We start from the raw sequence: 17,151 nt of genomic DNA on the forward strand, positions 1-17,151 counted from the left end.
TCTTGAACACAAGCAGGTAGAATAGCAAGAATATGCAAAAATAGTAAGAAGAACTGAAGTAGAATAATAGTAAGAATAACATACAGGCAATTCAGACATCCAATATTTGCCACTAGTTTTTTTAAAAACAACCATGTGTGTCTATTTCACGTATATATGTAGATAACTAGAACAAGCAGAATTTAGAATTTCAGGAAACAGAAGGCTTGGATAATTACATGTTAAAAAAAGGGGAAAAACATTACTTTTGTTATTTTATTAGTGTTGAGATTTACCTTCCTTTGGTGGGAGCTCTGGTTCTTCAGGTGCAGCCTCTGGTTCTGGGACAGCCACAGGTTCTGGTATTTTTTGCACAGGTATTTTCTTTTCTGGAACAACTTTCTTTGGCACCTCGGGTTCTTTAAAGATATTTGTTTGTTTTAATTTCAGGAATTTGAAGAATAGGAATTAAAAAGACAATAATAGCTCCAAAGTAAAAAAATAGCTAACAACATCAGAAAAAAGCCCACTCTTATAAACCATTTTGTTGTTGTGTTTTTTTTCATATTGCTTTACACACACTATTAGTAGCCACTGTCACCGGGAGCTATTCCCAAAGGAAGAAGACAACACAGTTTGTAACACTTATATTATATAAAGTATACAAAAAAGCTACATACACAAACATAAAAAAAGATAATATTTAGAGAAACAGATAAATGTTTGTGTCTTATTACTGTTGAACATATACCTTTGGCTGGTGGAGGTTCTGGTTTTTTAGGAACTTCAATGTGTATTTTTTCTTCTGAAATCACTTTCTTGGGCACCTCAGGCACTTAAAAAAAAACAGTTAATTTTATTTATGTATGTCTGCAGTGTTCAGACATTAAGAAAAAGTAAATCTCAGGCCCTTCAAAAGCATGAGAGATTTTGGATGTGAATATGTAATTTCTCCTTTCCCTAGAGAAAACTCTTTCTGCTGCCTCACTGAGTTACAGATGCAAAAACTACAATGGAAACAACAACAAAAAATTTATAAGACCTTAATAAGAAAAGTAAATTACCATTATGTTAAAATGGTATTGTAGAAAATTAAGGGGTTTTCTTTCCTTGCATACAATTTTAGTGACTGGATGTTCTGGTGTCTTTGATACTTAAACCTCTCCTGGGACCAGCTCCTTTGGTACCTCAGACATCGAAAAATAGCAATAACTTTATACTGTCAGAATTTCATAAACACTAAAGCATAACAGCAGATCACTCTTAGTGAAAACACCAACTACAAAGATCTACTTTTTTAAATCAAAACATTTTCTCACTTGAAAAACTTTTGACAACAGAAGAAAATGCTAACAGAGGTCTTGAATACTGTCTTCTATATTGTTAAAACAAGAAAATAAATTTTTTTTGATTCTGTACTTTTGTCATAACGTCAGGTATCTTTAGCTAGTATAACTTCTAGATTTTAGGCACAGCAACTTCGATTTTTTTGTTCTATATCTACTTCCTTGGGTCCTTCAGGCGCTTTAGGAAACAGATTATTTTCAGTTATTATATAGAATTTTACAGTTATGTTCAAAACTTTTCAGTAGAAATTGCCAAGGTTCTTAATAAAACCTCTGATTTGATTTGTTTATTGTCTTGAGGTTATTTTATGTCTCTGTAAAGCTTGGGAAACACCTCAGAGTCTTCTGGAGTTTCTTCTTCTACATCAGATTATTTTTCCATTTTATTCAAACATCTCCCATATCTCTATTTGACTGAGATTGACATTGTCTATTTTGCATTCCTTGGCACATTTTTCTGTGTGTAATGACTTCTTGGTATCAATTTTTTTGTCTCTGAACACAAGTTTTCTTCTATATTAGACATCTCTATCACTCATTCTATGCTCTCTTTTGGGCCTAGTTTTTCATTGTCAGTCAGGACTATTTCACATCACAGAGGCCACCTTTTCTCCTCTTAAGATTTCTGCTTTTGTTCTCAAGTGTCAATCTCATTTCTGCTCAATATTTCTACTTCAATATTTCTAACACTCTGGTACAGATTACAACTATGATTCAAAAGAGAAGAATTTTAAACACAGTAACATATATAGAACAATATAGTCACAGAAAATAACAGGAAAACACAAACAAGCAATCACATAACTAATCTCCACAATCAAGATAGAGGTGTTTTTCCTCTTCCAAATTTTAGTTTTCTGTAGCACAACATACCTTTGGCTGGTGGTGGTTCTGGTTTTTTAGGAACAGCAGTGGGCACTTTCTCTTCTGGAATTTTCTTGGGCACCTCTGGCACTTTAAAGAAAACAGCATTCATTTTTTAAAATTAAAGCATCTAAAATATGTGCATTGTAAAGGACAAAGAGGATCACAAGAAGCATATCAGAAGGAAAGATATAAAAAGAGAGATGTCATGCAAAAAGCATTGTATACGATTACACACTAATTGGATTTTGATAAATGAGTTTTGCTATAAACTCTAATGCTCAAGAGAAAAATCTCCTCTGAAAGACACTATTATTGACATATAAGCTTTAGGTAGTGTTACCCTTGGTATTTTAGATATAACAGTATTTATTGATTTCTTAGGTACCTTGTATACATTAAAAACATTAGTGTAGTTTTTAAAATTACAAAAATTAAACATTAAATACAGAGACATAAGACAAAACACATTGATATATAAGGACGTGACAAAACAAGTAGATGGATAAGGATGCTTTTACAAAGGTTACAACTTCTCAGAAGTCTTCAAGGTTCTACCCCTCTGGCAAAGAATAAAAGTTGGAAGTGACTTTGCTTGGGATCAGTTGTCAAGCAGGTTTTGATTTGCTATGCTCCCCATAAAGATGCAAACAAGCTAAAGAAGTCATGGCAAAAGTCGAACTTCAATGAAATACCTTTTAAATGTCATACATAACAGTTCTATGCTTGGCAGTGCTATGTGATAATGACTAGGGTGGGACAAGCTGCGCTGCTTGACAGTTGTTAATGCCACTCAAACTGCCCATTCAGACAGGCTTTTAAAACACCTGAATGAATTGTAACAGCTGGATTCTGTGCAAATTCTATTTCCATTCAAAATGACATCAATTGACCCCTAAGTTTAACATGAGCAATGTGAAACACAGGGATAGGAGGTACTTCTTGCCTAGTGTATGATCAAATTTCTGAGGCTGTACCCAAAAAGTGAAAACGTTCTGTAAATCTCACTGCGTGTTAACATGGCTGGAGGTTTCCTTATTTCTAGTCCCTTTCACTGGCTTCTGATACAATTTCTGGGTTATTCTTCGGTGGAATAAATAGATCAACTCAACTAATTTTAATACTTTGACAGCAACAGCGCAAGGGACAGAAGAAACTTGTAGAAAAATAATGAAAGGGTATGCTGACCTATAACTTTGGCAGCATCTGGCTTTTTAGACAGAGTTTTTCTTCAGGAATACTTTTTTTAGGCAATTCAGACACTTGAAAGCTATTTACTGATTTGATTTTGTAACTTAAACACAACTTAAGAAACAGAAAATGGGACATATACAACATAAACACCACAAATCTGACACGTGGACCATGAACTATTAAATCAGAAACTATGTAAGAAACAGAAAAAAGTAAAGATGTTTATCAGTGAAAAATCTCAGTTCTACCAGGCTCTCAAAGTACCTTTAGACGGTGGAGATTCTGGTCTTTTAGGCACAGGAGTAGGTTCTGGTTTTTTAGGCATAGCAATGGGTACTTTTTCTTCTGGAACAGCTTTCTTAATAGCTGCAGGCACTTTAAAGATATTAGTTCAATTTAGTGAGAGAAAGACATGTCATGAAAAATCTCACATTTTTCTTTCTGTAAGGTACTACAGAAAGAATGAATACAGAAATATATTATGCTGAACAAGGACTAAAACACAAACATGAATAATTTAATTTTCCTGGAGTTCAAGACTTAGCAAATTGTAGGAAGAGGTGATGAAGAAGTCATATACCTCTAGATGGTGGAGCTTCCTCTTTCCTATGAACAGTAGAAATTTCTTCTTCTATGTGAATCTCCTCATAAACTTCATGTACTTGAAAGATATTAGTTTAAACACTTAAATTAACTTAGAGTATTTTCAGAAAACAAGACAACATGTTAGAAAAATACCAAATATAATAAAATATTCAAGCTCCTCTGAAGACATCCAGGCTTATTTTACGTCCATGTGCAAAATTAGGATGCTTTCAAAAAAGGAATGAAAAACCCCTCACTGACCTGACCTCTGCAGTTTGTCAGAAGAAAGATGTGTGATGTGTCCTAAACTGAGCTACTATCATGAGTACAGAAATAGACCCTGTCTATCTCAGTTCTGTCACTTTCATTTTTTTCCCCTTTGGGCTGATCTCAAGTGGCACTTAATTTTAAGAACAACTATAGACAATAATTTTTTAAAATTACTTTTTACAAGTAATTTTACAAGCAAGTCAACAAAGCTGTTAAGCAAACTCTAGTTCATGATAAACAGAATGCTCTCAAAATAATTTATATATGAAAACAGGTTTTTTATTCTTCAAATCAAACTTAAAATTTCTTATACCTGTAAAGTGTGAAGGTTCTTCTTTAGGTACTGCAGGAGGAGGTATTTTTTCTTTGTGGACAGCTTTCTTTCGTACTTCAGGAACTTAAAAATATTGGTTTATTTTAGAAATTTTCATTATGAAATAAGTAATACAATTTTGTAAAAAAAAATTAAATCTACTAGAATAAAAGGAAAAATATGTGGTATTGAGATGTGAATAAAACTTAACTTCACCTTCTGGAGTCTGTTATTTTTCTAACTCCTACTATTTATGGTTCTGAATATGCTCTTCTCTAAAAAGATAGTAGGAGATTTTATGTTTGGGTTTTTCTTTGTTTTTCCTGGTTTTGTTTGTTTGTTGGTGGGATGGTGATAAGTGCATGTGTATGTGTGTGTTTAAGGACTTTTGGCACTAAAAAGAGTTTTCTTTTTTGAAATTTAAAAAATACCCATAAAAGCAAGGCAAAAATCCAGTTCAATTAACTACTTTTTTAGGCTTCCATCATGTATAGAGCTCTTCAATTCTGGAATCATGTAACAAAACTATGTTTCTATTCAAAACTTTGTGGCTTTCTATTTTGTCCTGATTTAAAGTTGTACCTTCTCTCACAACCTTTTAGATTTTTTTCCAATATATTGTCAGAGAAAGTATTTTGAGAAATAGAACATGAGACATGAAGTCAAAAAAATACAAGACTAATCCCTGAATTTCCTGCCTACTAAATGTCTGGGTCTAATTTAGTCCCCCTAAATTTTAAATTGTTGCAGAATGCATCAATCTGTTTAAGTAACTACTTATAGGGAAAAAATAAAAACCAACTGTAAAGTGTCTCTAGCATCTAGTGGTGTTGTTTAAGGAGAACATGCAAGCTGGGTTTCTCACTTGGATCTCACTTTCATAAGAGGTTAGAGAGGGTTAATTTGGAGGTAATGTACCTTTAGCAGGAGGAGCTTCTTCTGTAGGTACAGCAGCAGGTATTTTCTTAAGTGGGACAGTTTTCTTTGTCACTGCAGATACTTCAAAGATATTAAATTTTTAAAAGAACATTATAATACACAAAGTGTAAGTAGCAAAGAAGCAACAGACACATAGCATCTAAAGAAACATTAGAATGAAAACATTAAATAACAGATTAGCACACAGATGGAATGATGAAGATGAAAAATTTGTAGGAATGTGTTTCTTTACAGATTGCTTGAAGAGTTGGTTTACCTTTAGCTGCTGGAGCTTCTGGTTCACTAGGAGTAATAAAAGGCATCTTTTCTTCTGTTGGAACTTCTCCATAACCTTCAGGTTCTTTAAAGATATTAGTTTATTTTACATATTTTAATATTAGTTACAAGACAGGAGTAGAAAGACAAAATAAAAACATGCAGAAATGCATATGGACAAAGAGCTGTTTGAGCACAAGTTATTTAAATATATTTCAGCCTGATCATTGGCTTACTACTGCTGAAAGTTACCATTCCCAATTAGTAAAATATATGTTTACAGGAGTATTTAATTTTATTTTCTAGTTTCTTAGTTCTGTCTATTAGACAGAATTTTTAACTGAATTTTGTATGTCTTTATTTGGAGTTGACTATCTCCATTGCAACTCAAAAATTAGGTGTTGCTCAGGATGGCTCTTAAACCACTTTCTACTTAAGTGCATTTCTTTGCTCCAGTGTGACTCAAGTGCTTCCTGAATCAGAAACTTAGCTTCTCTCTTATTTATGTATCTTTTTCACATTATTAGAGGAAAAAAGTATAGCACTTCTAAAATGTTAAACTCCATTTTTACATTTAGTGTAAGGTTTTAAATTTAAAGTTTTTTTAAATACTGAATTATATCTAAATTTGTGGACATGGATGGTCTGAAAGATATCGATATAAGTTTCTTTTAAATAGTCTTAAAAATTAATTAAAATTAGCTCATATTTTACAGAATAATATCGAGCATGACTTGATATATTCTCTTCAATTGACTATTTGGTAGATGAGTCATTGATGTACCTTCATAAAAAGGAGGCTCCTCTTCTCTAGGGGTAATGGTGGGTACCTTCTCTTCAAGGACAGCTCTCTTATGAAACTCAGGAACTTCAAAGATATTAGCTTTTTTTAGTAACTTCAAAGTAATTTTCAACTTTTAATATCCCAAACAGAAATAAACCCAGAAAACTAAGTAGTTTTGAGGTCTTGGAAACTTTTCAAGAATTAAGTATGATATCGTTCTAGAACTGCCATCCTGGAACAATGAACTATATGAAGGAATTTATGGTTTCAGCTCTCAAAGAGAAAGCCATTTGTCTTCCTTACTGCCTTGTCATGCTCTTACTTCTGGTTGCTGTAACAGCTTTAATAGCTTTAACTTACTGGCTCTTGCCCTGTTACTTCTTCACCAATATCATGACCTGTGTATTGGTATCAAAACCCCAGTTTAAACTAAATTCACATCTATACTATAAATAGGAAAGCATTGAAGATTTACATACTGGTGTTGTAAGCAGCAATACCTGATCAGCATGCTTTCATTCATAATTCAGTGATTTACTGTCTAGCGCATATTTGAAATGTTTGCCCCAGAGTTTGGGATTTATCACTGAGGTTTCAATCTCCACTTAGAGATTGCAGTGGTGTAAAAAACATGGCAAGTTTTAGTGATGTTAGCTGGGAAAAAATGGCACAAATATTTCCTTTCCATAAAGTCTCATATCAAAGGCTCCTTTACCTTTCATTGGTGGAACTTCTATTTCAGGTGTACGTGTCGGTTTCTTTTCTGCAGGGACAGGTCTTTTGAAATCATCTGGCCCTTTAAGATATAATTTACTTTTAGGGCTTTCAAAGCTACTTGAAAGAAGTTAAAAAGAAGAGCAAGTCTAGCAAGGAAGATTCTTGAAACATCAAAGAATTAAATCCTTCCTGAAAGAACATTTATGTTAATTTTGAAGATTAGACAGAAGAATAACATATTAAAAAATACATTCTTGAAAGATTACATTTGCTTTTTCCTTTCCAGAAGAAATAAAGATATTATTTCTTTCTGAACTTTTTTCATGTGCAAATTAATGACAGAACACACATTTTTTAGTGACTCTAATGTATTTTCAACAAATGACTTGAAACCAACAGACAAAAAAGACGCAATGACAAACAAATGAAAAAAGACCCACCATGAGGACATAAAACATGCATGTTTCTCAACAAATAATGAGGACAAAAGACTGACATCAGAGTTCATGTTTCACAAGGACAATGAAGAGGAAGTATACCTTTAGCAGGTGGAGGCGCTTCCTTTTTAGGAACAGCAGGTGGTACTTTCTCTTTTGGAACAGGTTTCTTTGGCACTGCTGGCACTTTAAAGACATTGGTAGTTTTTTAAAGAATGTTTGCAGTATGAGTATAATGTAAGAATAGAAGTGAAACAAAAAGCAAACAATACAAAGAGTCAGAAAACTTAGCAAAACACAAAAATATTTCTTAAATACATAAATACATGTTGTAGAAAAGAGGCCAGCTATCTGGACTGTTTTGCTTGGATTAATGCAGCCAGAGTTTCAGTATTCAGTGAAAGAAAAACACTGCTGTTGGATGAATTTTGAATAGGGATAAGCCTTAGCAATTAGGTTTCATGTGCTATCAGCTGTAATTAATGGCAGCTGGGAATATGGTAAGGTTGCAATTTCCTATCAAATAACTCCAAGCTTTTTTGTAAAAACAAACAAGCAAACTGATCCACCTTTTCCCACTGATTTCATTCTGACAATTCATATGAGAAATAACTATAAAAGTTAGCATAAAACAAGTTCCTGGCAAATTTAGTGCTATGAACAGAAAATTACAGAACTCTGGACTAGTGCAGTAACTTGTCAAGCCCTTGCTGACAATTGCTATTCATGGCATTTGTGTTTCATAAAGCCTGATACAGAGAATACTTGTTATGATAGCACACACTCCAGCACATCATTAATTTAAAAAAAGTTCTAGGTTTTTAGGATTCTGCAGGAAACTAGAGTTTTAACAATGAGCTTTAAAGTATCACATACGTTGTGATGGCAAAAATGAAATTAAGTTACTAACTTCATTCCCTTTGTCTCCAGGAAGTAATTTGCTTGATTTTTGTTTTGTTAAATAAATAATTTTTTTTTAGTAATCTGAATTTAACAGTACTGTGAAAGAAAGCTAAAAGTCTAGCAGTCAAATCAGAATAGGTAAAGTACTGGATTTGGGGATTCAGAGACTCATGCAGAAGGCTGTGTTTTCAAATTTATCTGATGGATGATGTACCTTTAGCTGGTGGAGCTTCTCTTTTAAGAGCAGGTACTTTTTCTTCTGGCAGAGGTCTTTTGGGCAACTCAGGCACTTTAAAAATATGTCATTTTGGATTATAAGTTATTTATGAAGAAACACACATAAAAACAGCAAGCAGAGCAATCACTCATTTGTAGAGGGGGCATCTCAATTCATGCATAAAAAGAGGGAGCAGTCATCTCAGAATTCTTCAGTAATGAAATAAGAAATATCAATGTACATCTATTTGGTACAATGTAGATGCACTTTCTGTTTGGTGTGAGGGATCCTATGATCATACATTTAAATTATGGGAAAGAAGGTTCTACATGAGTCCTAATATCTTTATAACTCAAAGAAGCTGAACTGGACAAAGGAATTAATGCATAAAAAGTAATTCAGGTTGAAGCTGAATTACATAATAAGATTAACATTTTCTCTGCTTATGTTATATATCTGCTAGTTCACTCTTGGGCAGTCAGATAGAGAACCCTCCCATTTTAAAGGGAAGGGAATTGCTAAGGAAGCACTAGGATAGGGACAAACTTTGAATGGATTTATCATTACCAGCAACAGACACACATAGGACTACAAACAAGGCAAAATATAAATAAACACCCATAGGAAGCTTAAGCAGCAACTGAAAACTCACCACACTATAAGAACACAGAAGTCATGACTTGATTTACCTATGGCTGGTTTGGCCTCATAAGCCTCCTCATATACCTCCTCATACTTCTCATAGATCTCTTCCTTCTCCTTAAACTCATACTGTTCATAGACATCTTTCTCCTCAGCTTCCACTTCATATTCATGTTCCAGAATTTCCTTATACCCCTCAGGTTCTTCAGGTTCCTCGTACGCCTCAATTTCTTCAGCTTCCTGAATCTTCTCAAACTCTTCAATGCTTTCATATGTCTCATACTTCTCATATTCTTCATAGGCATACTCATACTTCTCCACCACAGGTGCAGGAGCAGGGACTTTTTCTTTCCGTACAAGTTTCTTGGATACTTCGGGCACTTTAGAAACAGTACTATTGTTACTACCTCACAATTATTTAATTTTTTTAACAGTTAACCAAGATAATTGACATAGAACAGAGAATATGCATGACAACCTCAAGCATAAGTTACATTAAATTATAAAACTATGCCTCTGAAAAAAATATATATTATAAAAGATTTTAGAATGAAGAGGAAAAAAAATCTTCGGGAAAAATAAGAGGAAATATACCTGTACCTTTTGTTGGTGTTGGTTCTTTGGGTTTGGGCACAACAGCTTGCACTTTCTCTTCTGTCACAGCTCTTTTACGCACCTCCATGACTTAAAAGATACAGATTTTGTTTAGGAATTTAAAAACAACAAATTACCTTAGAGCAATGTAAGTAGAAAAGCACAAAACCAGAGCTTTATGGTTCAACAACACAAACATTGAAAATGAAGAGTTTAAACATAAATTTGAACAATGATCTTGTACAACAGAGAAAAAATTTAGAAAGAAGAAGGTCAAGGGTATTCCTAGCATAAATATTAATTATAAGTGCAACCTTCTTAGGCATCTTGGGTACTTTAAAGATAAAACCTAACTTCAGTGTACTTTTGCACAGTTTTTAAATGGACAGAAAGCCAGAAGTTTATGAACAACAGAGCAGAAACGTACAAACAAATACTATAGTGACAATACAGGACAGAAATAGTTAAGTGTCCCTTGCTAAACTCAACTTGGATCAAGAATATTATCAGTTAACCATAGCAGCATTTACAGTCTGCAGTACCTTTGGCTGATGGAGCTGGCACCTTTTTAGGAACAGGTTCTTTCACTTCAGGAATGGGTTTCTTAGGCATCTCAGGCACTTTAAAGACATTTTATTTTAAGAATGTCATCCACCAGTAGTATAAGAAAGAGAACAGAAAACATGTACAAAGAGACATAATAAGAACTGATCTGCAGAATATATTTTTAAAAGATGAAACAGAAATTTAAACAAAAGACACTTTACACCCACGGGCTTGACTTCTTAAGCAACTCAAATAGTTTTACAGTTTGTTTAGTGCTAGGAATTTGACAGGCACTCTGAGATATCAATACAGAAATGCAGCAGGGACACAAAGCTAACATAAATAACAAACTAAACAGACACTGAATAACAACAGATTGTTAGCATATGCACCTTTTGCTAGAGGAAGCTCCAGTTTCTCAGGTGGAGGTACAGGTGTTTTTTCCCTTGGGACAGGTTTCTTAGGAATCTCTGGTTCTTTAAAGATATTATTTTGCAAACACATGTTAAAATTGCTTTTGGAACAGTAAAAACATGAACATGGAAACAAGATAAAAACAAAGGACAAGACCACAAACTCCCCTCAAAACATATATAAGAGTTACATAAAACTTAGAACAAGAAATAGAGGTGAATTTTAATGAACACAAAAGATGCCACGAGTGACTTGCAAGAAAAGATCATGTACCTTTTTCTGGTACAATTTCCTCTGGAATAAATTCCTCTTCTTCTTCCTCAGGAACAAAAAAAGGAACCTTTTCTTCAGACACAACTTTCTTTGCAACTTCAGGCGCTTTGAAGATATTGTTTTAAGAACTTTACTTTCATGACATCACAGAGAAAAATCCATAACATAAAACACAAAGACACCAACTTTAAAGTAACAATAGAAATAAAAAAATGGGGGAAACTACTGGGTGTTTTTTACTCCCTGAAAACAGCAATGTGTAATTGGGTTGCAAGTCTTATATGAGGACTAGCACTTTTGCCCAATTTTTAATTCCACAGTGTCATCGCAAACAGAAAATATTAGCAAGATATGCTACAAACCACAGTTAAAAACATTATTAGCATTAAGGTTTTTTACATAAAAACCTTCCAGTCTGCTTTTCTTTTCTGTTTTTTTTTTCTAAATTACTCAGCTGCTGAGGTAGAATCTGCTTGGCATCCAACAGTGGCCTTTGCAATAGTCTACCTCCACTTCAAATTTAACATTTAGGGTATAGGATCTGGTTATTAGTATGATCAGTTATAAATTGATGTTATTTTTGTATCATTTTAGCTAAAACCCTTGAGAATCTGGCTTATTCTCAAGATACATGTAAGAGTGATCTCCCTAAATTAAAGAATTTCCATGTAAAGGGCCATAAAATTTAATTTCAGCTATTTTGTTTAAAGAAAATTTAAATTACTTTAGAAATTATTTCTGGATGATAATATCACAAGGAATTATTTCATTCACAGTAATCAGTGAAAGTGGAAAAAAGCAGATCATTCAAGGCCTGATTCTCAGCTGGCTGCAGTCAATAACAGAATAGACAAGCCCTGTCTGAGCCCTAGCACTGCTCACTGCAGGGAAACAACAGGACCTGAATTCACATGAGTATAATTTGAATGTTAAAATTAGGTTCCACTGAAATATGAAAAAAAGAGGGAGAGAAGTTATCTGCATACATCACGATGTGATATACCTTTAGCTGGTGGAATTTTCTTTACTTTAGGAACTGCAACAGGTACTTTTTCTTCTGGGACAGCTCTCTTGCGCACCTCTGGGACTTCAAAGATATTATTTTGATAAGAAATTGGTAATTGCTTTTAGAGCCAAAAAAAAATCAAAACTACTAAAGCTACAGAACAAAGTCACAAAGACCAGAAAGAAGAAGAAGAAAACTCCTCTCAAAAGGTTAATTGAGGTTTATACCAAGCTTAAAACAATCACTGGAGAGGAAGATCTATTAATGAATTGAACAAAGCTCTGATAATCTTCAAGAATCAATGCTGTACCTCTTGCTGGCATCTCTGGAACCTTTTCCTCTTCTTCAGGAACAAAAATAGGTACCTCTTCACTGGGACGTCTTGGTACTTCTGGCACTTAAAGATAGTTTTTAATTGTACAAAACTTAGACACAGCTTACACAGAAGCTAAAGCAAGTACATTTGTCACACAATGCTATGACACGGCAGTTAAATTCTAACAACAAATACACAAAACCAAGAACAAGCATTACCCACGTGTCCAGCTATAGGAAGCAATACCTTTGGCTGGTGGAGGTTCTGGCTTTTTATGTACAGGGACAGGTACTGCCTTTTCTGGAACCTTCTTGGGCACTTCAGGCACTTTAAAGACATTTTTATTTAGGGAATTAATTTTCAATGTAATATAAAACCTAGTAAAAAGATAACTGTATATCTGATATTAAGATAACTACACAAATAGGGTAAAATCTAGTAATGTGATGAAAGTTAACATAGATTTTATCCACAGATTTATGCACAGATGCAAACTTACAAATATACAGGGACTACAGGACTACAAACTGGGGTGGTAAGACTGAGGGGGAAGTCTGGCTGTTTAGGTAATTTTTTTCTCTTTTGGACCATCTGTTTTTGAAGCAACAAGTCCTTTAAAAGATTTAGATATATAAGATCCAAAAGACAGAGACCGTACAAAACACAAAGACATTGTCAAAGTGAAGAGTAAGGATAGACCCCATGACTGACAGACAGACACAACAGTGTCAAACAGCTCAGGAGTGGTTCACACACATTAGGCTGAAGAATGGGATTGTTACTGCCAGTAATAATCTTCTTATAAAGATGAAGAAACAAAAGTAGAATCACACAGTTGAACCAGAAAATGGCATACCTTTGGCTGGTGGAGGTTCTTCCACTTTTTTAGGCACTGGGACATGTACCTTCTCTTCCGGCACAAGTTTCTTTGGTACTTCAGGCACTTGAAAAAATATTATTGTAGCTTAAGAATTTCATTTTTGAGCCATAAGGTAAAGAACATTGATATGAATCAATAAAGTTGGGTGACAAAGAAGAACTGTCAAGAATAGAAAACTCTTCACTCTACATCATGTATGAAAAAAGACCGACTTTTAAATTTTTTTTTATAAAACATTCAGTCAAGAGCTATATCAAGTCCTATACCTTTGGCTGGTGGAACATCCTTCTTTTTTGGTACAGGAACAGGAACCTTCTCTTCTGGCACAGGTTTCTTTGGCACTTCTGGAACTTAGTAAGATATTAAATATTGAACTTGGCATGAAAATCAAAACAACATGATATACAAAGCAGTCACACTAAAACAATTAAACACAAACAAAAAGAACCACAGCTCTTAAGAGTAACAATTCTTTTTCTGTCCTAGTTTTTAACACAAGTGAGAAGATAAAGGAATGCTAGAAGATCTTTCTGATCACAGATAATGACAAGTGCATGTACCTTTAGCTGGGGGACCTTCCTTCTTCGGCACTTGGACTTTCTTTTCAGGTACAGGTTTCTTTGGCGCCTCGGGCACTTCAAAAACATGAGTTTGGTTAAAAAAATAAACCATAAGCTACTCAAAACACAAATGAAACAAAAAAGACAACAACACAAATATTTCATATGAAGACCCCTCTCCAAAAAGAACAGAAAAAAGTAATAAGCAATTTAGGCATCTGAAAAATAATGTGAATTAAATATTCAGAGGATGCCTTCTAACATAAAGAGATGATATATACCTTTTGCTGGAGGAGGTTCCTTTTTCTTCAGAATAGGTATTTTTTCCTCTGGAACAGGCTTCTTGGGAACCTCAGGCACTTGAAAGATACCATTAATGTTTTAGGTATTTACTTCCATAACAACAGGAACATAAGGTGCAAACAAACATCACAAATATATACTCATGCAGACAAACATCACATACTCAAAAAAATCAGCTATGATTTAAAAAGATTTTATCACTAAGACAAAATAAAATAACAAACTCATCATATTAGCTGCTATTATGTCTATTCTCCCTGCTTAGCCATGGAGACCATCAATAAAAATGTTTTCAACTTCAAGGGCTTTTTTGAAAGAAGATCAAGAAGATTAAGTCAGAGAGATTCAGTCCGTTTTTTGAATCAGCTATTAAAAACATCTTTCCAGTGCTTGTCAGGCATGTAATAGGTTGCATCTGATCATATTCTTTTATATGTTCTAAATATAAATTGTTGACTGCGTCTTCTTCCGGAAAAATTTCCAAGAGCTTTCTAAATGCAAAAAACCCAAGCACATCTAGTTTATCAACTGACTGACTTCAACACAGAACTGTCCATTATAAGTACCCAGCAGTTTATACCACAATTTGTTGGGTAAATAAAATGCTTCTTAAAAAATCCATTTACTCTTCTGAAATCAGACTTTAACTGCAGTGAGGCAAAGGCTTCAACTAAAACGTATCTAAACTTTTGTTTGTACTCCAAACCCCAGAAATGTCCATATAAATTTTACAATGACAGGAGAATAATTCCACTGTCTCTGAGCATAATGAAAAAAGTTTGGAGTACATATGAATTACACTTAGCTACTGTGAGAGATTAAATGGAAATTTCAGCCAACACTAATCTCCCTGTTCAGGATTAACCTGGGTTTTGCAGTGTACAGCCTCATCTTTTCTCATGTTTATGACAAAATTTCTACTGCAAACAAAGTTAGATATAATTTTGACATTCATTGATTAGTGAAATGAAATTCTGAAATTATTTGATGGAAAAAGACACTATGGAATGATTTGGATCAGGACAGGAAATGATACTCTTAGATGATTATGTAATTTTGGAAAATCGGATATACATTATCCATATCTTTATACTATGATGCAGAAAGGCTTTATTACCAAGACCTTGGCATGACCTAGTTCTCCTAAGTAGTGAATACTATTGTTCATCCTGTACTAACAATGTAGAAAATTTGTACCCATACCATAGAAATTATTCCTAAGGAAAACATTTGAAATGAAGATTATTTAAATATGGATATTTTTCTTTTTCATGAAAGTACATTATTCTCTTCAAGACGGAAATGAACATCAACAATAGGGCTTTCTAAGATTTCTGAAAAAAATTGTGTGACTTGTGTTCCTAAATCACTTATTTTCAAGTACCCTAGCTATTTTCTAGATCAATATATTTTGTGTCTCTGATTGCAGACTTTACATAAGCATTTTTAAGTATTTCAAGCACAGTCTGATGGAAAAATTGAACCCCAGACGAGGATGAAATTCAGCTTAGTTAAATTTTCATAGTGAGTTATACAGAGTTCATATGAAAGAACATGTATGACATGGAAAATTTTAATTTATGCAGTTAGTAGTAAAGAGTAGATATACAGCCATCACATGTTTTCTGTGCTATAAAATAATCAATAAACATGTTAAAAAATGCACACTGTAAAGCACTCTGCAACATTTTAAAACAAAATTTAGTACTTTCATAAAATGAAAAGATACTACTTTTCCTCACACAATCCCTAAAGTTAAAGTATACCTCTGGCTGGTAGGGCAGCCTTCTCTTCATACTGAGGAACCTGTGGCTCTTCCTCCTCATATTCAGCAACTTCCTCTCTATAATAAGCAGCCTCTTCTTCATAATGGATGACTTCTTCCTCTTCTTCATACTGAGGAACTTCTTCTTCTTCATACTGAGGAACTTCCTCCTCATAGTGACTAACTTCTTCGTAATGTCGAACCTCCTCCTTGTATCGGATTACCTCCCTCTCATACCTGGTGGCATCTTCCTCCTCGTACCTTGGAACCTCTTCCTCCTCCTCATACTGAGGAACTTCAACGTACACTTTTTCTTTTCGGGCAACTGTCTTGCGTACTTCGGGCACTTAAAAAGATACCAATTAAAAGAATCTTAAAATTTAGCACATAGATCTTACTAATAATAAGGATCACAAGGCATTGCCAACTAAGAATTAACCAGAGGATGAACATGCCATAGAAAACAAATCAGTACTCACTGCACATGAAACATACAAGACACAAAAAACATTTACACCATATTTGAATGCTCTATCCAGTATACCTTTGGCTGGTGGTCTTGCCATTTTTTTAGGAGGATAAATTGGTACTCTTTCTTCAATGATAGCCCTCTCTGGTACATCAGGCACTTAAAAGATACAGTACAGTTACATTTAAGAATTTTTATATGCAAATTGTTTAAAAGCAAAAGTATTGGCAAGAAACAGAAAAAGATATATTACAAACACATGGCTGACATGTAAAAGACAAGCGTGCTTATTGCCACTGGACATGTAGCTAGGGAAGTCATTAGGCTTCTTTTCAATTAAGAAACAACAAACTTTTCAAGGTACCAATATAAACAGCTGATATGATTCCTGCTTCATCCACTGCTGCCAACAGTTAAATTAAGTTTGCTGATGGGCAGAACTCAAAATCCAAAGCCATTCACTTACAAAATCAATAAACCTCATTGTTCTCTGTAGCAGCTCCTTGCCAGAGCAGTGACACTTTGCACTACCTCAGGAAGAGATCAAGAGTCCTTATTCACTGACAACAAAAGATTTGTG

At 34.0% G+C, this 17,151-nt stretch overlaps 1 protein-coding gene across 1 annotated transcript in view; it reads right to left on the reverse strand.

Annotated features, from left to right (window-relative positions):
- The window catches only part of TTN (titin), a 238,349-nt gene that overhangs the window by 118,392 nt on the left and 102,806 nt on the right, over nucleotides 1-17,151 (reverse strand). The window contains 27 exon segments of the mRNA XM_031058521.1: nucleotides 276-398; nucleotides 731-814; nucleotides 2,199-2,279; nucleotides 3,648-3,758; nucleotides 3,964-4,044; nucleotides 4,552-4,635; nucleotides 5,470-5,550; nucleotides 5,747-5,830; nucleotides 6,530-6,613; nucleotides 7,245-7,325; nucleotides 7,786-7,869; nucleotides 8,801-8,875; nucleotides 9,493-9,825; nucleotides 10,046-10,129; nucleotides 10,284-10,373; nucleotides 10,582-10,659; nucleotides 10,978-11,061; nucleotides 11,273-11,377; nucleotides 12,276-12,359; nucleotides 12,589-12,675; nucleotides 12,841-12,921; nucleotides 13,451-13,537; nucleotides 13,741-13,824; nucleotides 14,035-14,109; nucleotides 14,316-14,393; nucleotides 16,104-16,448; nucleotides 16,647-16,730. Coding sequence (XP_030914381.1) covers nucleotides 276-398; nucleotides 731-814; nucleotides 2,199-2,279; nucleotides 3,648-3,758; nucleotides 3,964-4,044; nucleotides 4,552-4,635; nucleotides 5,470-5,550; nucleotides 5,747-5,830; nucleotides 6,530-6,613; nucleotides 7,245-7,325; nucleotides 7,786-7,869; nucleotides 8,801-8,875; nucleotides 9,493-9,825; nucleotides 10,046-10,129; nucleotides 10,284-10,373; nucleotides 10,582-10,659; nucleotides 10,978-11,061; nucleotides 11,273-11,377; nucleotides 12,276-12,359; nucleotides 12,589-12,675; nucleotides 12,841-12,921; nucleotides 13,451-13,537; nucleotides 13,741-13,824; nucleotides 14,035-14,109; nucleotides 14,316-14,393; nucleotides 16,104-16,448; nucleotides 16,647-16,730 — 2,832 coding nt within the window.

Source organism: Geospiza fortis, unplaced genomic scaffold, assembly GCF_000277835.1.
Source record: "Geospiza fortis unplaced genomic scaffold, GeoFor_1.0 scaffold112, whole genome shotgun sequence".
NCBI classification, from domain to species: domain Eukaryota; kingdom Metazoa; phylum Chordata; class Aves; order Passeriformes; family Thraupidae; genus Geospiza; species Geospiza fortis.